This window comes from Ammodytes marinus (assembly GCF_949987685.1).
Source record: "Ammodytes marinus genome assembly, chromosome: 15".
Classification (NCBI taxonomy): domain Eukaryota; kingdom Metazoa; phylum Chordata; class Actinopteri; order Uranoscopiformes; family Ammodytidae; genus Ammodytes; species Ammodytes marinus.
The window spans coordinates 4,686,618-4,710,011 of record NC_137219.1 but is presented as its reverse complement, the minus strand read 5'-3'; the positions used below and the strand labels follow the sequence as shown (position 1 = coordinate 4,710,011).

At 40.3% G+C, this 23,394-nt stretch overlaps 1 protein-coding gene across 2 annotated transcripts; it reads right to left on the bottom strand.

Moving 5' to 3' along the window:
- Nucleotides 1-847: 847 nt before the first annotated feature.
- loxl3b (lysyl oxidase-like 3b) lies at nt 848-22,177 on the bottom strand. Of its 2 annotated transcripts, XM_080041957.1 has the most exons (15): nt 21,903-22,177; nt 18,132-18,515; nt 17,134-17,297; nt 15,383-15,600; nt 11,144-11,351; nt 10,602-10,782; nt 7,315-7,469; nt 6,313-6,483; nt 5,537-5,692; nt 4,162-4,321; nt 3,414-3,657; nt 2,905-3,020; nt 2,433-2,569; nt 2,068-2,179; nt 848-1,765 (listed from the first exon to the last, which is right to left on the bottom strand). In XM_080041957.1, the coding sequence occupies exons 2-15, from the start codon at nt 18,505-18,507 to the stop codon at nt 1,692-1,694; spliced, it is 2,472 nt and encodes an 823-aa protein (XP_079898083.1). In that variant the 5' UTR covers nt 18,508-18,515; nt 21,903-22,177; the 3' UTR covers nt 848-1,691. The 2 variants fall into 2 exon arrangements, with proteins under 2 accessions (XP_079898083.1, XP_079898082.1); XM_080041956.1 differs by lacking the exon at nt 5,537-5,692.
- Nucleotides 22,178-23,394: the final 1,217 nt, after the last annotated feature.

The window sequence follows — 23,394 nt, the reverse complement described above, 5'->3', positions numbered from 1 at the left end:
ACAGAATCTTTAAACTCTGGCCACAATGTGTTTGAAAATACTGTTAGAAATATGTCAGTGGGGTTAAAGAACAAAGCAGTTTCTCTTATTACACATGGTGGGGGTCAAATGCTGTTGCTTCTAGTGAAACTTTTATTTTCTGACATTCCATAGAACAAGTGTTAATTCAATTTATTCAACAAAAAAATTGGCAGATAATGTAGTTGCATCCTCTGTTTAGGGGTCATCTTAATCATAGAACTGTTAAACAAAGTTGGGTGGATTTCTTAGTGGCTTCATTCTTTGCTGTCACCTCTGTTAGTGGCGTGTTACTAATGCTGCCACTGACTTTCGCGTGAGGTTGTTGTAATGTGCACTGCACGCGGTTAATGTGATTGGTTACCGAGGTTAATAGGATCATTCAACCGTGCCAGCAAAGGTCGCGGGATTATGGCAAACAGGACTCACAGGTGATTGACATGGGCTAGTAGTTTAGCGGCAACACACCTGGCAGCTGTTAGCACCATGCAGTCAGTAGGCTATCAGTCAGTGACAGTGATTAGGATTCTGAAATTATTCATTAAAAAGCCCTTCCACCAAAAGTAGTGAAGGGTCAATATTTGACTACGGACACAGTTTTAGAAAGTTTTGAGAAAAAGTTTAAAAAGTTTCCATATGTAGTTTTACTAGTTTTTAGGGCCTTTTTAAGAAGTATTTAACAGAACTAGGACAGAAAATAAGGCATGGTTTGAAGTGGTGGACATATGCAAGACAAGTAGACTTATTCACAAGCTAATCTAATTAAGAATCACTGCTGTACACCTTTAAAAACACATGAATAAGTTTCTTAGATCCAACACAGTTATCATTCCTCTCCTTTTTATTCGGTGCAGCGGGTGTGATTACATCAGCATACATGTTCATACAGAAATTATTGAGGGTAATTGTAGTTTTTTTGTCTTGTCCGATAACATCTATATTCTGACCCTAAATGACTAGTAATAAAACAAACAGACTAATGAACAAGTGTTGTTGTTCTGGAGCACCTTGATATTACCAATAAATACATTCACAAAATGATGTCACCGTAGAGGCAGGCGAGTAACGACTAGATCCAGTGAAACAAAACCATTTTGCTCCAATCTAGAATGAATTATGAGGGGAAAGTTGCATAATTTGTATGTTTTTGAAAATGACAGTTTTTCTCATCTGTCCATAATGCCCAGTACTTAGTTTCCCTTGAGACCAATCATTTCACAGAACTGCATTTCTTACTGTTTATGCCTCAGTTTTCTACATTTGAAAACTAATGCTAACACTTTAGGTAGTTCTGACCCTGCCTGCTCCTCGTAAAACCAAAAAAAAAAAGTTTATAAAAAATAATAATTCAAAACATTCAATAGAGGGCTGAACAGTTGTCATTCACACTGTGCGACTCACTTCATAAAATCCTTTTTTTTTATGTGTGATAAAAAAAATATATAGCCTAGAAGAAATCGAAAAAAAAATACATAGGCACTTGAATATTCAAGTATAATAATGATTCAAACATCCAACACATTCACCGGAGAAAAATATACTGTTGGCTTCTTCCATGACTTCAAATAATCTGGTAGTAATCGGTAAAATAAAAATGGTCTTGTTTTTTGAGCTAGTGAGGTGTTTTTGTTTTTCATTCAACCTTCACTTTGGGTTGTGAAAAGGATTTTTGATTAAAAGACCTGGTTATTCAGCTGCCCGGGGTATTTCTCAAACCTCCGCTCTGCCTCTTCACTGAACGCATCACCTGTAGGGATAAAAAAAACAATGAATAAATGGTTCAAAATGAGTTTGAATAAGGGCAAATGTAATGTTAAAGAGACTATGAGTAACTTTTCAGTTTAGGAAGCAAATGAAAGAGAGACCGCAGGATGCATCGCAATGTCAGATTAATAAAGGTAATAAAACAATAGTGAAGCAAAAATGAAAATTTTATTTTTTCACTGTTGGTCTCGTTTGCTGTTACAAGTCATTTATGATCATCAGAAGAAAAATTTGACTGATTCATTAACATTTAAGGGTTAGAAGTTTTATTGTGTGACTTCTTACCAACGTGGCAGTTATGAAGCCAGATTCGATGTCCGTCGTATTTGCAGTTGCATTTCATGGCGTTGTTGGTGAAGTCGCTCTCGGCCACTTCGTTATTCGGATTTATTACAATCTGAAATGTAACAGACAACAACAGACATTAAAACGGTGGCAATGAGTAAATCATCTTCACCTTTAAATTGTGTTTTGAAATTGTATCCAAACATTCAAAAACATTGGTGGATGAATAAGAAAAGACAGTTAGTGGACCTTTACAATATATATAAATGCAAATGTCCAACATAAACTTTAATTTCTTAACAATAATCTGATTTTCAGTTGCACATACTGAAGCGATATTGTACTTGGTCCCCACACGCGCTCACCTGCAGAATGTAGTTTCCAGGTTTGACGTCCGTGATGTCGATCCACTGACAGTCGATGTCGTGGCGGTATAGATCCCAGCAGCCCACCGTGATGCCCTGGTCACCAAAGTTAGCGCACTCGTAACGCTTAGAAATACCTGGACGGCAAAAAGATGAATTGATTTTAAGATGTATGAGGGAATTAATTTACGACGTATTAATGTGTGTTTAAAATATTTACATATGAAGGAATCTTTGGAAACGATTTAGGCAAAATGTCACGTTTTACTCCTCAAAACCTGCTTATACATACAGTTACATGCCCTGAGTGTTAGAGATGTCAACACATTAAACCTGTGTCTATTTCATTATACAAGGAGATTTAAACAAGAATCTCCTTGTTTGGCCAGGTAGGTGGGACAGCTCATTTATTGTTCTGAAGTGGGGAACCCTAACTTTGTGTTTTGCCTCAGATCAGAAGCATGACACTCACCCTCTTGACAGTCTGTGTCCTCCAGACAGAAACTGGCTTTGTGTCCCTCGGCCACTTTGGTTCCGTTGGCGTTCAGCAGGTCGTAGTGGGTGAAGATATCCATGCTGTGGTAGTGGCTGGAAGATACAGGGGAAATGTCCTTGTTAAAAAGCCTGAAACTATAATCGCCACCCTACACCAGTGTCAGGGGGCGACACCAGTTTGTAAACGCTGCCATACTGAGAAATACAGATAAAGTTTTTGTCAAGCTGATAGGCTTAATCAACTTTGTGTCAACTTGTTTGGCCATGTCTTGAATGTAACCGTAAAAGTTACGCACTATAGCTTTAAAGGTCCCAGTCATTTGATTTGAAGGTAGGAAAACATGATGCTGTGTAAACACTGAACTCAGAACCAATGAGATCAATTATCTCACTGCATCATCAATAAAAAAAAAACTCCAATCTGCTGTTATTAGGAACATGCATCTCATCTAATCCCAGTAACAACATTAATAAAGCTAGCGTTACCCGTGACAGGCGTGCCAGACCCAGGAGTGCCTCCCCGCCTTGGGCTTGAAGTCAGCGCGGCCGATGTTGTGTATCTGAGAGGAGAAGCGCAGCAGGCGTCTGTGTCCGTAGGGCCAGTTAGCCTTGGCAGCGGACTGGGACAGACAGTCTTCCTCCGCCGCGCAGTAGAGCATGTGCAGAGGCCGGTCCTCGATGTAAACCGACTGCTGCACCATAGGAGCATTCAGGATCAGGTCAGAGGCAGCTGGTAGGGGCAGAATCACAATCAAAAATACTTTATTGATAATTATGGTAAGATTGGGTTCCATGTATGTAAGTGTAAACAAATGTATTTTATGCCACAATATACTGTACAGCCTAACAATAAAAGTCTAACAATAGTGAAATAAGACTAAGTCGTAGGATCAGAATCAGTACCGGAAATAATTTATTTATGCCTGTGGTAAAAATTTGATCCGTTACAGTTTCTCCATTTTAGAAAAGAAAAACATATATGTAAAAATAAGTATGGCGTTGGCCCCCGACACTAGTGCATGAGCTTAGAAAAATCCCAAGAAGGGCCTAAGAAATGTGTCAGTTGTTGCTTCAACTGCTAAGAAAAAAACCTGGAGGTACAGCACTTGTTTTTTCTTTCTTTTATGATTGTTTTCTTGAAGTTCCCTCAAGAGATTAAACAAAGTATGCCTCTTAAATTGCTTTTTTCAACTATTTCCACGGGTTTCAGCTGTGCTCACTCCGGCTCACTCACTGTCAGAGCAGATGACTCCGGCTGCAAACTTAGCTGCAGACTTCTGGCAGCTGACGCTCTTGTGTTGCTGGCACTGACTCAGAGACATCTCGTTCCCCGTGCACTTCACTCCGCTCATCACCATCTCCGTCACATTGCTGCTGTCCCAGTACCACGTTTCCTTTAGGTAGGGGGTTAGCATGCATACACAGACACAGACAGACAGACAGACAGACAGACAGACAGACAGACAGACAGACAGACAGACAGACAGACAGACAGACAGACAGACAGACAGACAGACACAGACAGACAGACAGACACACAGACAGACACACAGACACACAGTAACAGACAAACGCACACACACACACAGACACACACAATATGCATTGATCAGGTAACAATAGTACGTGCAGAGATTTGAGTGCTCTGAAAAACAGATGTTCATGACTACGTTTTGGCTTCTCTCTTAGGACACGGTGTAGCTCTTGAGTTTATGATCACAGCCGGACAAGAACTTTGATACCGAGTGATTCGATTATACTCACTGGAAGGATTCTTAGGTCCTCATGTTGCTGTGGTATGCAGCGTCTGATTTATGAATTCTGTTTTTGCACTTTTTGAAGAAATAAACTTATTTTTGCTTGAAGTTTAAAAGCTATTAGCAACCTTTAAAGGAAAAGTCTGTCCATTTATTCTTATATATAATTATTTTGTGGTTTGCACTGAGTTCCAGGTGTAATATTGTCATGATTATTCTCAATTTAGTTAGTTTGTGTGTGACTGGTCAAACTGGTTTCTGTTGTGCTGTAAAATACTGAAAATACCTCATATTGATCCACAAATACTATCAGAATGGGCCCATAATAAAAAGGTGCATCACTAATTTATGCATGAATTTACACTTAAATATAAATGTATATATTAATTAAACTTAATTAAACTATTTGTAACATTTTGTTCTGTTGTTGTTTAGTTCATGATAGATTTTAATGGGATTATCCTGTAAACAATAAATGAGTTCAACATTTTTTTTATTTAAAGGTGGAGTGAGTCAGCAATGGAGAATGCTTGTTGTCAAAATCACTTAAAAAAAATATCAGTGAATATCTCCCTCCAATCCGTCTGTCTGTACTGTATGTATTCTAAACAAAAATCCAGTGTTGATACGTAGCCTAGTTTCTGTAAATGGGCATGTTACTATGGTGGACCCCCTTTGTTTACACACCAGTTTACAGAGACAAGACTGTGTATTAACATTGGATCCTTTTTTCAGTGCACTTCACACAGTATGTACAGGTAGCAGATCATGAGTAGTTATTCACTGATTTTGACAACAAGCGTTCCACAGAATCACTGCCTCCACCTTTAATCTTTAGGTCCCACTACTTACAGTGATGGCATGCATGGAGTATCCGAGCCCTAGCTGCCTGCACGCCACCATGGCTTCCTTAGTGGTCCACCCTGTGCTGCACACTGTGCCCCATTTGGAGCCAACCTGAACCTCCACGCGGCCCTCATACGTGGTGCGGCCGCCCACTATCCGGATCTGTACACAGGCCCTGGTGGGAGTCAGTGAGGGGACAAGCTTCCTGTCCCGTCTATGAACCGATAGGCTTAAAAAACTAGCTTTGTATTATACACAGGCCTTAGGCAGTGGTGATTATAGAGTGTGTTGTAAAAGCAGCAGTTGTGGTTAGACTATTCTAGGCTTGTTGGGGGGGGCGTAAGAGTGGTTTCCAGATGAGGTCACCTCTTTAGGATTTAGTGGTGATTGGGTCGGTTTTGAGTTTGATTAGAAAACTGCATGTGAGGCTGTATTTTGGTTTGTCCACATGGATAAGACCAAAAACAGAGTTGCATAGAAACTTGACTCCATATGGAAATGATAATGTACTGTCACACATTAACACAGACATTCATGTTCAAATATATTCCAACAATAATGTACTTACTTCAGAATGTATCATGATACGTAGGTCATATTTGACTGAAGAGAAATATTGAATATATTTGAACATGTGCATTAATGAAGTGTATTAACTTGAATAAAATTATAGGAATAATTTTTTTGCTCGTGTGTTTGTGACAGTATATTATATTTGCATATGCCAAAATAACCTACAAAGAGCCACCGGTTGGAGCCGCTGTACTCTGTTAATAACCTACTTTCACACCCTGGTTGGCGTATCCCAGGCCCAGCTGCCTGCAGGCCACCATAGCCTCCTTGGTGCTCCAGCCCTCTCCACAGATCAGGCCCCAGCTCTCTGTGCCGTTAGCGTCTGAGCTCAGCACCTCCACGCGCCCCTCGTAACGGGTCCGGCCGCCCGTGGTTCGGATCTGTGCCGGTGTTAGGTGTTAGAGAACGCAAAGCAAAAGCAGAGCATAGATACACAAGGGCCGGGCGGGATAGAAAAAAACTTTCATTTGTGAGAGGTTGTGTTGTAGCATTCACGGTCTAAGTCTCAAAGGTAAAGCTATAGTGCGTAACTTTTTCATATTTATGAATGTTGGTTACATTCAAATAAATTACACACTATATCTTTAACATCATAAGATTTACTTTACTTGTGGTTTGAGTTAATGTAACTTGAAGTGAAAACTATGAAAAGATGAAGTTATTGCCTTTTTGCATCCCACTTAGTCCGGCCCTCTACGTGTATCTATAGGAAACATGGAAGAGTATGATCTGGTGAAATACACATTGTACAACCAGATATACTCTGTGTTAAGAGGACAATCACTAGTGTCACAAAAAAAAGCATCTTAAAAAATGTGGGTTTTTTTTCCCCACAAAGTTGGAGCTGGTTTGATTCAAATAAATTGTACAATTGTTTGTTTTTGTGTGACAGCAGTGAAGAAGTATTTGGTTGAGAGTGAAAAAGTGAGATTTCGTTGAGAATCAGCTCTAGATCTCACATGTTAGAGCAGAACACAAAATTCCATAGCAGCAAAGAACTAACTGAATGGATAATACGACAAACACAGTATACACATAGGCAAATTATTTACTAAGCTACATTTATCAACACAGAAGAAAGTTAAAAAACTAATAATTTCTTGTACAGGCTGATGCAATAGTATAATAAACAGTATAAGCAACTTAACGGACGGTCTAGCTTTCACTCAGGTTAACAGAACAGTGTATGAATGAGTAGGGGAATCTCTGACCGAGTTCTCGAGGCCCATGTAGGGCACGTTGCAGCGCACCGCGGCGTCCTCCATGTGGCCACAGTCCTCTGAGGTAATGTTCTTAAAGGGACAGTTCCAGATGGAGCGCTCCTGACCAAGACACTTCACCTCATTCATGTAGATGGGACCCATTCCTGGACAGACAGACGGACAGGCAGACAGACAGGCAGAGAGGAAGAAAGAGACAGACAGACAGACAGACAGACAGACAGACAGACAGACAGACAGACAGACAGACAGACAGACAGACAGACAGACAGACAGACAGACAGACAGACAGACAGGAAGAAAGAGACAGACAGGCAGACAGGAAGAAAGAGACAGACAGATAGGAAGATAGAGACAGGCAGACAGACAGACAGACAGAGAGAGACACATATTAGCTTTACATTTTAAAACTTGTTTGTCTAGATCCCAATTAATTTTTATTTCTATATTTACAAAAAATCTGGTGTTGTTAACAAAGGGGGCCCAATATAGCTATCTGCATGCACATTTACAGAGCCTAGGCTTTGTATTAACAATAGAGTTTTCAGTGCACACAGAGTACGGACAGGTAGCGGGGCTTAATAATGAAGTGAGGAGGTGGATTGGATTTTAGTTAATATCAGCTTTGGTACAGTAGCAATTGCTGTTCAGTCTCATATGCTTTTTTAACCTCTTGAAACTTCTCCTTAGCTAACTTTACAACCTGTGCCATGTTTGCTGAGTGAGCGTGTTGTCTGTCAGACACCCAGCTTTACATCCACCCTCTAACCCCTCACTCCATCACCTGTAGTCACAGCACCATGAGATGATTGTGTTATGAAAGTTTTCCGTGAATGGAATTCCTTCAATGGCGCTAGTTTCCGACTCCAGTGACGTTTTAGGAATAATTTATGGGACTTATTCAGACGGGTGGCGGCCTGACATCCACATGAGTAGTAGTAGGAAAACTGCTGCCTCAAAGAGATATTGTGATGAGTCTCCTTGACCGACTTCTTCTGCGGTATAAATTATAATGTACACACACACGCGCACACACACACGCGCACGCATACACACACACACACACACACACACACACACACACACACACACACACACACACACACACACACACACACACACACGAACGAACGCAGACTTTCCGTTTCTGAGGACTTCTTTTCAAAAGGCTCCTTGTTTCTTCAGAGCAGTTTTCTTAAAACTACACACACACACCTCCATGTTCTTAAAATGAATCCCTAATGAGGAACACACACATTAAGATACATATTTTAATATTTAACTGGAACTTGTATTCCGAGGGACATGAAAGCGTTGGCACAACAAGTTAAAGTTTTGTTTGATTAGAGAATAATTTCCCAGAAGTATTTAGTATGAGGATCCAACTTATAAGTTAGAAACTGGTACGAATGTGGCATCCTCCAGGTGACACTGGTGGGGTATCTGAAAGTAATAAACAGGTGAAAAACTGGTCGTAATCATGATTTCTTCAATTTTTACCAACAACAAAAATTACTTAAGTTCCTATAAAATCAATAAATGCCCCGAAATGTATATTATTAATACCAACATGTGTACCAACAAGCTTTCTTAAGTATTTTAAGATTTTACAACAAATCAGTAAAAGACAAAAAAGTAGAAACATTTATTAAAATAGACTCTAAATTCCTATTCTTTTTTTTTCACACAAACCTCGACTTGGAAAAAACTCAAAATGTATTTAATTTGAAGTGTTGTGTGTCTTCAAATATGTTGAACATTTTTTGGGCAGATTTCAAAGCAGTCACCTATAATGACCCTTCACAAACAGCTTTCTGGAATTTAAAATCCAGACTAATGTACTGTAGGCGTAATTCATTCATAAAGAGACTCACTCACACAGACTACTTCATTCAGGTGTATGGTTGCCATCTTGGCTGGTTCCAGCTTTTCACTGAGGAATTTTGAGTAAGATTTGTGGTTCAGCCAAATTCCTAAGCAGTTTCCAACCAGCTGAGGAAATGAATATAATGTGTGTGTGTGTGTGTGTGTGTGTGTGTGTGTGTGTGTGTGTGTGTGTGTGTGTGTGTGTGTGTGTGTGTGTGTGTGTGTGTGTCCAGAAAGTACAAATCATGACATGAACTGAGGAGCTTTGTTCCAAAATGAGACACAATTATTGCAATGATATAATAACTAATCAGATAAATGATTGTTGGGAATTCAAAAACATTAACACACACCGATACGTTTGTTTTACAATATTATTTACACAATGATGTGAGTTTATAGTGTTTACTTTTACACCCAGTTAGGTATGAAGTATTTCAGTTCCAGTCATCTGTAAAATGACCTAAATTCTTGTCTTAATTGACCGTTACTCTTGTATATGCCACAACGGACTGCCTCATTTTCACTTGAGATGGTCCGTAGCCTCTGGAATACCACACATGGTTTTTCTGACATTCTAAAAGAGCTTTTTACTGACTTCATGGGAGATTTAACGTCGGGAATGTAGTGTGGTGATGCCTTGTACTTGTGAAAAACAAATGCTCATAGATAGAAAGGATCAACTCGGATTTGTCTATTATTGCAGTAACGTGGACAGAAAACTGAACAGAATATTTGTTTGCTGTGGTGAGAATTCCTCTGCTTATTAAAATAAGCTCCAAATGAGGAATTTGTTTAGGAATGTGGATTATTAGTTTTCTAGGGTGAAGAGATGACCTGAGAGATGAGACGGGCTGCAGATAGACGGCTGATGACTGAAGGTTTCGAGGGAATTCATGGAAAGCAAAGAAGCTACTGGGCTGTCCGTCTACTTTAAGTAATCACATGACATATGATGTATTTTGTATTTTAATTTAGGTGTATTGCATTCCATTGGGGCTCCCAGACGTTTTACTTTGGAATTTGAAAGGATGCAGATCTTCTCTTTTTTAAAAGGAAAGCTTAGCGGTAAATGTATTGACGATTCCAGGGTGAATCTTTAGACCCCTTTAAAAAGGATGAAGCATTGCCTATCCAGGTGAACATAATTATTATTTTTTTGCTTCCTCTCAAACAAAGGGTTGTCTGTTTGAAGTTACAAAGCCGAAAATAAATATTCTTCACTCAAAATACAAATTGCACTAAATGAACATTTTGATTGACAGATGACAAATGAGGAATGCAGGATCCAGGTCAGCTCGCTAATTTAAACTTTACAAATTCAAAATCCTTTCATTCTTTCTTTAGCCCGGCACAAGCCAACACATATTTTTCATCCACTGTTTGATATGTGTGTGTGTGTCACTCCTCACCTTGTCCCATGCGTGCTCCAGTGAGCGCTTGTTTGGCGGTGCCAAAGCCGAGCTCTCTGCAGACAACACTGGCAGACTCCAGGTTCCATCGATCGTCACACACCGTCCCCCACTCGTTGCCCTTCAACACCTCCACACGACCCTCACCCACCCGGGCCCCTCCCTTCAGCCTCACGTTGCTCTACAAAACAAGCACACACAACAATATCACACATGTAACAGCAGGAAAAACACATGTGTAAAAAATAAAATAAACACTCGAAAAGTCTGTGAAAATGCTAGTCCGCAAATTGCAGGCTTTGACGTCACCTACGCAGCCACCAATGTGTTGTTTAAAGGCTTTAAGACATAAAATACACAACAACCTTCATGTTGTGTTCATTCTTTTTCAACATTGCGAATTTAAGCACATGATCACACCGAATTTAGACAACTTCCCAATTTGGAAAATCTGATTATTATAGAAGCACATGAATGCAGCATATAATTCTGCTTTATAAAGGCCGGTCTACTCATCTGCTCTTATGTTAAAGACAACTTACCGATATTTTGAGTTTCTTCTTGAGCCCAGTGTTGTGTGTGAACAGCGGTCCCGGCATACAGCTGACCACAGCGGCTGACCCTCCATCACAGGTGGACGTGGCGTTTGGTTTACTGAACTCCAGCGGGCAGGCGGCCAGGTGGACCTCTGTGCCCGTACACCCGACAGAGTGGATTTTGAAGTAGCTCTTCTGACGCGCCAAAGACAACCTGAAGGGAGCACAGACAGAGACTGTGTTAGCATGGAAATATGAGCTTGGACCAAAATCTATACTACAAACTAATACTATATAGTATAACTATCTATTTACTAATCATCAAAGTATGAATTTCAAAACTTTTTTTTGCAAATGTATGGCGTTATATTCTCCCTAGGCTATGTACTTAAAACATGTTTAACCTACACAAGCAATATTTTGCAGTCGTAAATATTTGACAATAAATTGAGAATGGTCAAGGAAAATAGAAATGGAAGACCATAAAAATGTACTAATGAACGAAAACGAGGCTACATAATCCTCCTGATGGACAAAGAAAAACTGAACATGTTCTCTTTTTTTCAGGTCATTACAAGACGCACACTCATCAACTAATGTTAGTCAGGAATAATATCATTCAGGCTCAAAAAAATCACCGTTATCGTCAAGTAATCTATTAAAAAAAAAACTATAAAAAGGAAAAATTCACAGTTGAAATCCCAATGACTATCGTATCAGTTCACATGGAAACAGTGTGTGTGTGGGTCTTTTTCAGACAGCTTGGATTAAATTTACCCACTGAATTTGTTTATCCTTAGATTACCTTTTGCCAGCGCTGCTCTGTTTAGACTTAGAGTTAGCTTTAGCTTTGGAAGTCTGCCTGCAACGTAAACACGGGGTTAGACCGCACACACAGCAGAAGAATATGAGTCGACAAAGTGAAAAACAACAAAAGTTACATGACTATGGTTATGTCAAAGACTATAGTTCAAAAGGATGCGTCTCCTTCGATACAATTGTTAAATGCACATAATATAGAATTCCCTGTATTCTTGGAGACACATCCTTTCTCTATATAAAAAAAACACAAATGAGTCACATAATCAAAATCACTTCACATTTGTTCAGCAGTGGCTCATTTACACTGCATGGCCAAAAGTATGTGGACACAGAATTTCTACATTCTCCTTTTTCATCTGAGGCTAATAGGGCTGTTCATAGTTTGTTCAGAGCATCTCAGTTCCAATTAAGCATCTAAATGCTACAATATAATATGCAATAGGCTGTTTTTTGTTTTAACCTCACCATGCATAGAAGCACCAATCCAGGGTCATAAGGACTTTGATTTTCCCAATTTAGTGTGGAAGCATCTTAAAGTGTAATAAATGGTCCTCCTAGTATTTGGATGTCCACATAACCTTTGGTCCATAAAGTCTATCACATATAAAGCACGATTATGACACATGTGTTAGTACAAACTACGCTATTGGAATTCTAGTTTAGTTCTATTGGGCCAACGTGATTTGATTTCATTTTGTTTGACGTATGGCATTGCTTTTTGTTTGGATAAGAGCAAATTAATGACATACAGGTAGGTGCATTAATTGTGCAAAAAAAAAGCACCTCCAAAAAGCATGCCATAGCGGGCAATCTCCGCACAAGAGCAATCGTTAGAAAATGATCAAATAAAAATGTCCAACCCTTTCACATGCAGCACATCATAATAATATGATATAAGGGAATTGATGGGGAAAGGTCATCTAGACACTAGCTAGTAACAGGAGCTAATTGTTTTTTTGTCTACTCCAACAGGAAACCCACTGTCGGCCCACTACAGTGCACACAGAGTGCATTGCGTAGGCGGACGGGACGGTGGGTTTGTCCTGGGACAGTGTGTGTATACCTTCCACCGGCCGAAACATTAACCTTTGGCCTGGAGACCTTCTCTGCCACAGCGCGCTTTCTCAGACGTCTGCAACAAGTGAGACAGCCAGATTCCATCACATACAGGAGACAGACTACATGCAAACACACACACACACACACACACACTGGACACAGACACAAACAAAGACTCTCACACACACAAACACTGGAGACAGACACGCACGCACGCCATACACGCACGCGCACACACACACACACACACACACACACACACACACACACACACACACACACACACACACACACACACACACACACACACACACACACACACACACACACACACACACACACACACACACACACACACACACACACACACACACACACACACACACACACACACACACACACACACACACACACACAGTCTCTGGCCTGCATACACACACATACATGTCCATAAGGTACAGGACTGAAGGGTCAGCGGTGAATGGCATTTTTGACATTCCTGGAGTCTTTCAGTATATTATGTTACAGACTTCAGGTCACCAATGTATGATCACAATTATAGAGCTATTCCAACTATTCACAACCTGACACTGGTGGCTCTTAACCCTGTCAGTCCAGCAGAATGCCAGCATCCCTGCTCAGTGTTTGCGGTACCTTCGAGGAACTTTCAGGTTTTTTTTATTCTAGTCCCACCTCTGCACAAAAGCGGACGTGTTTTAGGTTTTTACGACACCGGCGCCCGCTGTCCTAGAGATCTTTGCTAGCTCGTGTTGGTGACGCGTGCATTTGTTTAGGAAGCAAGTGAAAGAGAGATGGTTGGATGGCCATGAGGTAATGTATTTATATGTGAATTTGTCAGATCAATAATGGTAATATGACAATGGTGAAGCAAAGTCAACTTTAATTGAGTACTTTTAGGGTAACACAGGATGTTTTAGTCTGCCTGCCATGATAAGTCGACTGGTATATCAATTGTTGTTTAATTTGATAAGAACCCTGGTCTGGTTCTTGTCACATTAAACAACAATTGTGAATAGATGATTGTCCATTTTTAGCGTTTTTATTAAATAAAAAAAATTAAAATACAAAAATACAAAAACAAAAAAACACAGACAACACAGAACAATGTGAGTGTTTCTGGATGCTGTTTGTCTGCACTCCCCAACCCCGGCGGGTCATCCCCCCCCGGAGCCTGAGCCTTCACACACGCCTGAGAGAAAACACACATTTCCCCTCGTACTACTGTGAACCAGCAGCAGGGGATGAATAAGCTGGACGCAGGCCAGGAATGTGTGCAGTCATACAAACTGGGGAAAGGTCTCAGAGTCCACTAGAGTAACCACTGTCAGTGTCCTCACATTCCACAATAGGGTCAGCTCAAAACTAGAGCCTATTCTATTGTATTCTATAGTTGATCAATATAATTTGTTGTTTTTAGTGTGAATACCTCTTAGCGTGGTAATAATATTATTTTTTGTTGTTATTTTTTTACCTTTCTGTGAATGGATTTACGTATATACGCAACAAATGAACCCAATGCAAAACATGATTTATGGTTTTCATTTGCATTGTAGTTGCATTGATTATGTATCAGTTCACAGAGCCTAGGCTGGGTATTAACACCAGATTTTTTTCAGCACACAAACAGTACGGACAGGTAGCGGATCCTGAGGAGATATTCACTGATTTTGATACAAAGTCTTTTGAGAACAAGCCAGAATCGATGACTCCACCTTCAAATATAAACAAAAACATCCTCAGAACAACCAGAGCTAGCTGTTTCCCATACTTTCCAGTCGTAATGCTAATCTTAGCTAGCCAGCTGCTAGCTGTAACTTCATACAGTACACATGTCGATCATATCATCACAACACTCAACAGCAAAAAAGCACATTCAGGTTTTATTTTACCCCCAAACCTAAAACATCTAAATAGCCAGAAACATGAGTTCAAGTCTGTTTCCACTAAAAGACACAAAAGACATGTGGGCTATGTTTATTTGTCTTGAGAGCAGTTTTGGTTTTCAGGTATGCAGAGTTCTCCCAAAGGAAGTGATCAATCAAAGCTAAAGAGAAACCTCCAAGCTGCCCCTGAAACAGCAGAGTTAAAGCTGCCTCGCTTGTCATGTGCTTTCCTTAGTTATACAATAAGTAAAGTTAAGTTCAGTTAAGTTCTTAATTGTCAATTAACACAAGCAGATTCACACATGTTAACTCACACAAGGTTATTGAAATGTGTCTTTCCACCTATCCCCTCCCACATCTCTAACACACATGTAATTTTCCAGATTGGTTTGTCAAACCAAAAAAATGCTACACGCCAATCTCTAACAATAACTTTAATGATTCCTCGTTCCATTCTTACTTGTAGAAGTTCTTGTTGACTTTCTTCTCATGGGGGAAGCCCAGCATGCCACAGACCACGCGTGTGTTCTTGATGGTCCAGCCCAGATCACAGACCTGAGCCCAGCCGTCTCTGTACTTCACCTCCACCACGCCCTCGGTGATGGGAAGCTTCTTCTTGTTCACGGTGACCACCGGCCGCAGACGCACCTCCTCCACCTTGTTCTCATCCACTTGAGTCTGTGAAGAGGGGACATTTAGGGTTGACTGTCCATTCAAATAATCCCAGACTTTTACTTTCATGTTCAATAATCAAATGTAAGGGATTCTAGAGAATGCCTAGGCTGAGTATATTAACACTGGATTGTTTTCAGCTCAACCATACGGCCAGGTAGCGGATCGTGAGGAGATCTTCACTGATTTTGACAAAAAGTGATTTGGACCATAAGCATTTCCCAGAAGCACTGACCCCACCTTTAAGTAATGAAGACATAGATTGACTGTGTGTAAAATGTGTCATTGCTTGTGTTTGAAAACATACATTTCATGCAACTTGTAGTCAAGGAGAAAACCTAAGAATGTATACAGTAAACCTTTCTTACTTGAAAATATTTCTGTAGGTAATTAAATATTATGATGTTTGATAGTAAAATGAGTATAAGAGGCTTTTGCAGAAATTCATAGTGGCTGTTTTCCTTATAATGATACAGACATGTGTTTACATTATGCACGTCTCTCTAAGACTCTTGAATGAGACGAACAGACTAAACAACACTGAGTCATAGAAATTCCTCAGGATCATTTTTGGGTCACATTTTTGTCACTTAAAGGAGTATTTCGTGAGAGGCAAATGTGACTTATCTCTAAATGCCAGATTTGCAATGAGTCACTTCCACTGTGGTTTATTTGGAAGGGCGAAAAAAAAGATGGCTGTGGTCCCAAACTGAAGTCTGGACTGCAGGGAGAAAGTCTGGAGGTCGGCCAGCTTATGAAACCTCTTCTCATAAGATCCGTCTATGTAACAGAGACGCCACAGCCAATCAGTGAAGCCGATTTTAGTGTTCTATGGAGTCCCCGGTCTAACCTTGTTCCCCTCTGACCAGTCAGTTATATTAAAGAACGGACATCAAAGAGGACTAATGTGAAAATGATGAGCATCTTGAAACAGCTAAGCAGGCATGTCACCCAACAGGGGTTCCTTAGCGGGAGATTTCAACTCACTTTCTTTTCCTTATTTATCCAGGGAGCTTAATGTCATGTACCGTACTTCCATTCCAAAGTTAAGTTACTTTATTAGTCAATGGTTGGTTACATTGAAATTTGTCTTTTTCGCATATTCCCTCTCAAGTTACCACACTTCAGAGGGGGTCAGAGCGCAGGGCCACTGCTAGTTTTAAAACTAAAACCCTCCTGGTGCCAGGGATCGAACCAGCGACCTCACGGTTACTGGTTGGCCACCTTTCCTTTAGACCATCCTACCACCCTTAATATTGCATCTATCTTGTACCATCCAGATTATTTTTCTGTTACTTGTAGATGTTGTATTTGTTTACACATGTGAATTCTGTTGCATTAAGTGCACAAACACAGGAAAAATGACTCACCACCAGGAATGTTTTTTAGTAATATAAACTGTAGAGCTGTGGGGTCTTTTAAAACAGAAACCATATATGCTTATAACAGCTTCTTATTGAACTCTGCCCATCATTTGTACTGGAACAAAATAACATTGTGCCTTTAAATGTGTTTTTTTTTTTAAATATTTAAACTTACATCGATGACATTGGAGTCCACAAAGCCAGGGATCCTCTCGTCTTTGCACACCACCCCGGCGTCCTCATCGTGGGTGCAGTCGCTGTTGCCCCAGCCGCGCGACTTGCACAGTTCAATGCTCTTCTCCCCTCCGCCGCACTGCACGTTGTCCAGCCAGATTCTCCCTGGAGACAGGCAGCAGACTGTCAGTGAGGCTCCACACACACACACACACACACACACTCCCAGGCCCAAGGGAAGCAATCAGTCCAGGCCCGGAAGTGACACTTGGTTGCTTGTAACACTTATGCTCCACGGAACTTATGGAAGCAAGCTCTGAAGAGTTGCTGAATAAGATGAACAGCTGACTGTCTTTTTCAGCCTAAAATGTAACCAGAGCATGTAACTGAACATTTCTAGAATCATTCATAATAAAAAAACTAAATTGAAGTAGCAATTTGAAGGCATACAGGGTAGCTTGGAAGTTGAATCTTTTTATTTTTTTTTTAACCTTTATTTATACAGGTATATCCCATTGAGTCCGAAGACTCTTTTGCAAGGGAGACCTGTTCCCATTTACACGTTACCATTCACACACCGATAGCAGGCTAACTATCGACATTCACACGAGGCAAGGTGGGTGAAGTGTCTTGCCCAAGGACACAACAACTATGACACAGGTGGCAGGGCAGGGGATCGAACCTCCAACCCTTTGATCATCAGCCGACCCGCTCTACCAACTGAGCCACAGTCGCCCCATCTAATGGTCCTTTTGTTGCTTTTTCAATATTGTTTTCACAAGCAAAATTATGTGACTGGCAACTTGCTTAGAGTATCTGCATGTGTGTGAATGTGTGTGTGAGTGAGTGAGTGAGTGAGTTTGTGTGTGCGCGTGTGCGACTGTGTGTGTGTGTGTGTGTATTTCCAAACCTGTCATTTTCAACACCATAAATACCCATATACTGGCCGAGCGCACAGTGTTTTAAATCAATCAGGAAGTTGTCCGAGGTCACCCTTACCTAGGCCCTTGCCGTACTTGGCACTGTGGGCCCATCCTGTGGCCTCCACGAAGCCCAGTTGTCGACAGAGCACGTGAGCGTTGGTTATAGAGAAGTCGTCATCACAGATGGTTCCCCACTCTCCTTTGTGGAACAGCTCTACCCGACCCTCGTTGTGTTTTCGGGGGTATCCGGTCAGTCTCACCTTTAACCTGTCGGGCTTGGGTGTTGGGGTTAGGGACGGGGATAGGGACGGGGGGTGTGCCGGTGTAGGGGCCCGTGAAGGTGCTGCTGGCGTGGCTCTGTTTGACGGTGTGGTTTGGGCTAAACAGCAACTTAACCACAAGCCTAGTAGAAGGATGGACGCTGACAGTTGGCTGCATCTCGATTTCTCCATAATTTCAGCTGCAAATAAATAAAAGGAAAAGATAATGTTAAGACAAATCTAAGGGCGTGAGAAGATGAATAAAAAAACTAAATATAGGAACCATTATGGCAGATTGTATGAGGTTGTCATGATCTGTTTTAGTAGGCAGTCGACAAGCAGTAAAGCCTGCTGCTGAGTATGTTTTAAAGATACTGAGTTAGCACCAGGGAAGCTTAAGCACTAGTTGAATGTAGTCAAGAAGGTACAGAAGGGCAAAATGCCCTTTTTTGAAATATATCTAGAAGAAGTCTGTTCCTAGCATACACAGCCAAGGTCTCATCTCAAGTTACCCCCCAAATTTTCCTCGGGTCTGCCCAAAAATATGTTGTCTGCCCAAATGCTACTCTGGTCCGCCCTAGTTCCCTCCAAATGATCCTCTGAATGTAGGCTGTAGGCTGTAAATAGCCGTAGCTAAACCTAGGAGGCCTCACAGAGAGGAGCTGCAAATGTGCTCAGAATAATATGGAAGAAAGACTAATTTGACACAGTGGAGTTTCTCCCACAGTTTAACTCAAACCATGTGGCCATTGTTTACATGACTCACATCACATGTAGGGAACAATAACAGGAAACTTTGGAAAAAAATGTCACGATTGTCATTGAGGGCTGTCACTGTATTTATAAAACTTTCAGCTGTGTTATAAAACTTCAGGATTCTCTCTCACTTGTGTTTTTCGCTGATACATTTCTTATTCTACATTACATTGTTGCAGGGAGCCTGAGACTCAAGAATTTAATTTCCAATGACTGTTACAGACAGTAATTGTTGTGCATATGACAAATAAACTTCTTGAATCTTGAATCTAACAGTGTCTTTGTCACTTTTTAATACATTTGCAGTGCATTTGATTCCGATGTTGCTATGAGTATGTTCCCTATAATATCTAATATTCAGAGATGATTCCTCTGGGTTCATAATATATATTCATATTTCTTACAACACACCATTTTTTTCCCTACAAAACGTCCAGTCTCTCCTCTCTTAAACCTTCCTGTACAGTTCAGGTAGGCACAGCACACCAACATAGGCCTGCTATTGATAACTTAACTCTTAGCCTTTTAGCGAGTGGGGGGTTGTTCCCCCAGAGACACACATACAGTAGTGTGATGTGTTTGTACAGGAACCACAAACTTAAGGTGCCCTTTCCAAAACATGTCTGGGACTGACTGCAACGTCTGAGTCCAATTTCATAGTGTATGGGAGGACACACACGTTAATATACTTATAGCTTTGGTAAGCATAAAGGCATAGCCATTACGTATGAACTGAGCTTCTTGTCCATGAAGGCCACCGTAGCTTCTGCAAATTCTCCGAACGGGAGGGGTTAGCAAGGGAGCGTTGCAACCTAGAACTTTTACCGCTAGATGACGCCAAAATACACCTTTATTACACACTGCACCTTTAACAGAAATAATTTGTCGGTTAATTGCGCATAGCCTACAACATAAAATATAAATGGTGATTGTGTAGCTTTTGTTACAAAGAAACTCCACAACATCAGGCCACACAGACCAGAGAGTATCTGACTTGAATAAAACGGCTGACACTCATATATCAGTCTCCCCACACTAATTCAAACCATTCCCTTCTCGCTCTCTCTCTCTCTCTCTCGCTCTTGAACTGATTCTCTTCATCTCTCGCCCCTCTCTGTATTAGAGTCCCTCCATACCAAACGTGCTCATGGATCACGTCTTACAGCTGCTTTCTGGATCCGCACTGCAATTCGCTTTAACACACTTTGGTCATCATTAAAGGTGTAGTCAGTGATTCTGGAGAATGCTTGTTGTCAAATTCCCTTTTTATCACAATCAGTGAATATCTCTTCATAATCCGTTACATGTTTATACTCTGTAAATGGGCATGTTGCATTGTGGTTAACATACCAGTTTACAGAGTCTAGGCTGTGTAACACCAGTTTTTAATGGTGGTCCACCATAGATATAGCAACATGACTGTTTACAGAGCCTATACTGTATATTAACATCAGCACAGGTAAGGTACCATGAGGAGATATTAACTGATTTCGACAAAAAGTGATTTTGACAACAAGCATTCTCCAGAATCGCTGACTCCACCTTTAAGTCTTATCCTGAGACACTGTCATACACACACATTCATTCCCACCAAAAACACACTCTAACTGTGTTTGCTAATCACTACCAGAGGTCTGCGCCTTGTTGTGCTTTTTGCCTGACTGAAATTTACCGGTAGTGAAATCTCCCTGGGCAACGGGAGAGATTTCCCTGCCTTGTTGCAGACTGGTGTTGACCTCAGAGGAACTTTGAGAAACTTGAATCAGATATCACACACACACCATGATTTGGAGCCACATCAAAGCCCGTAGGACAAACACCTGCTTTAAAGATAAGCACTGAAGTGAAGATACTAGTATTTGAGATAGGCAAATATATTGAAAAAAAGGAAAAGTAAAGTTGCTCACAATGGGAAACACATGGTAGTCATTTTGGTAACACATCCGAGATTGTGCAATTAGTTTGTTGGTTTTCTAAAACCACCGGCTGGTTTGTTAAGAGAGTCCAGAATAAGATGGAAACTATGTCTAATGAGAGACCGTTTAAACGCTAGTACTAAGAGCAACTTTTGGAATGTTTATCCGCTTCCAGTATCACAATTGATTTGTCTTTTTCGCTCTTGTAGAAAAACTCTAACCAACAGACAGTTTCACTACTTATCTTCAGGTAAACAACTGGAGATAATTTAGATCCAAAATGAACAGTTTAAAAACACTTCTAACTGCAGGTTTTAGGACTAATTGCAAAGTGGGGTTCCAAATACAGTAATTAAAATCATAACAAACCAAATAGAAGAACAAAAAAAACATCAAAAAGGATTTTCCAGTCCAAATGTAACTGGTCTATAAAGCAGTATTAACAAATTGTGCATTAATTAATCTAACAGCAATTTATGGATAGCCCTTTCCTTATTAGGAAGTGGTAGCAATTTAACATGTCTTCTAACCCAGACCCAGATTGGTATTATAGGCTAAACCACAACAGATATTTGGCACCAACGTTTGGGTGAGATTTTGTTTCCAGTAGCAGCATTCCTCACATTGTTTCCATCACCAATAGTCAGCTTTCCTAAAAGTGAAAGTGTTTTTACTACTATAGACGTTATGAGAACGTACACTGCTTCAGTTGGGACTTTATAGCACAATGCTGCCTCACATAGTTATCAAAGATGTACTGAAATACTATATAAGATGTGTACTTTTACCCAGACCCAAGGGTAAGAATTGTAGGTTATTTTCTTAAACAAATAAGTTGAAGGATTAAAATAGCTAGAGCAAATTCATAAGTCTATTGAATGGTTCGATACAAACTCAAACTATTAACAGACTTACCTTATGTTTCCAGTTTGAGGAGGTTATAACGGTTCCAGTGGAGAGGGGGCGGGGGGGAGCTGGGTCTTAGATTTTGGTGATCCAAAAGTTGATCAAATGAATCCCCCAAAGGCAAAAATATTAATAAATATCCCAAATACTTGTGCTAATTCATCTCTTCCATCAAACCTGGTCCAATTTGCGGCGCAGTGGTCAACCTATAGCAGCCAATTACCTCTTTCCAGCCTTATTGTTAACTGTAAATTGCCAGCTGTGCAGCCCATACCGAGGCGGAGAGGCGGAGGAGGAGGCTGCGGGAGGGGAGTGAAGTGGGCTGGATTTATTCCCTGGAAAAGACACTCAACTCTTTCATGGATGGTTCTGTAACAGGCTGCCGTGCCTTCAAGCTTTCATAACGTCCAAGCAAGGCTACGTGTCTAGAGGATGACAACCGCTTTCACAGATGATTTACATTAGTAAAATGGTTAGCCTAAAAAAAGAGAAAATGTTATGGTAAAAAAAAAAACATTGACTGTAAAATCATTAAAAATACTTATAGGCCTATGGACCTATAGGTTTAGGTAGGCTGCATAATAGGAGGTTAGTGACTGCAGTAAAATAGTGTTGTATTTATTTCCAATTATAGCCTGCCCTATATCAATATAGCCTGTAGGGTGCGAATAGGTACATAGCCTATAGCAGAAATAAGCCCATCTTAAAACTCAGGCCTACTGCAACCCACAAATCAAAAGCTTCTGCATCGTTTTCAATGGAAATTGTATGTACAAATAAATAACCATAACATTACGTTTGTGTAGGCTATTTTTTCTTTCTCCATGGAGGCATGCCTTGGAAGACAAGTACATTCCTGTCCCAAACCTGTCAGCTTTTTGGCTGGTCACCGGGGTACTAGGCTAATTGACAAAAAGTAGGGCCTAAACATCTTTTTTTTTTTTTGCTGCTTTGCTTGTCAGTTCAGAGTCGCCTTGAACAAATCATCACAATTAGTCACTGTATGAAAAGATTGTATTTAATAGGTAGAATGCAATCAGAAATGTCGCAGTATCTGTTACAAAAAATACAACGTTTTCTATGTAATGTAAAAGCAAACGACAGAGGGAAACTTTGAAAATTACAAATTATTTTGTCTGATGTTGAATCAAATTGCTGAACATATTAATGTATTCGTTACAAAAACATGACACAAGGCACTTCATTAAAAATCAACGTTGGCCTACTCGATATAAAACTAGCAGATACATTATATCAAGTAACTTGGGGGTCAAATCACTTCCATCAGGTGCATAATGGTCCCTGTATCCATCCATGGACTGATTATCGACTTTAAAATGGAAGAGGACAAATTAAATAAAATGGCAGGACAAATAACATATAGCCTACTTTGCTAAACTCCTCTATATATATTAAAAAAAAAAAAAAAAACTCATGAGGACAGAGCAAGATGAATATTAAATTCAACAGATTAATAATTACGCAGAAAGTAAACAAACTA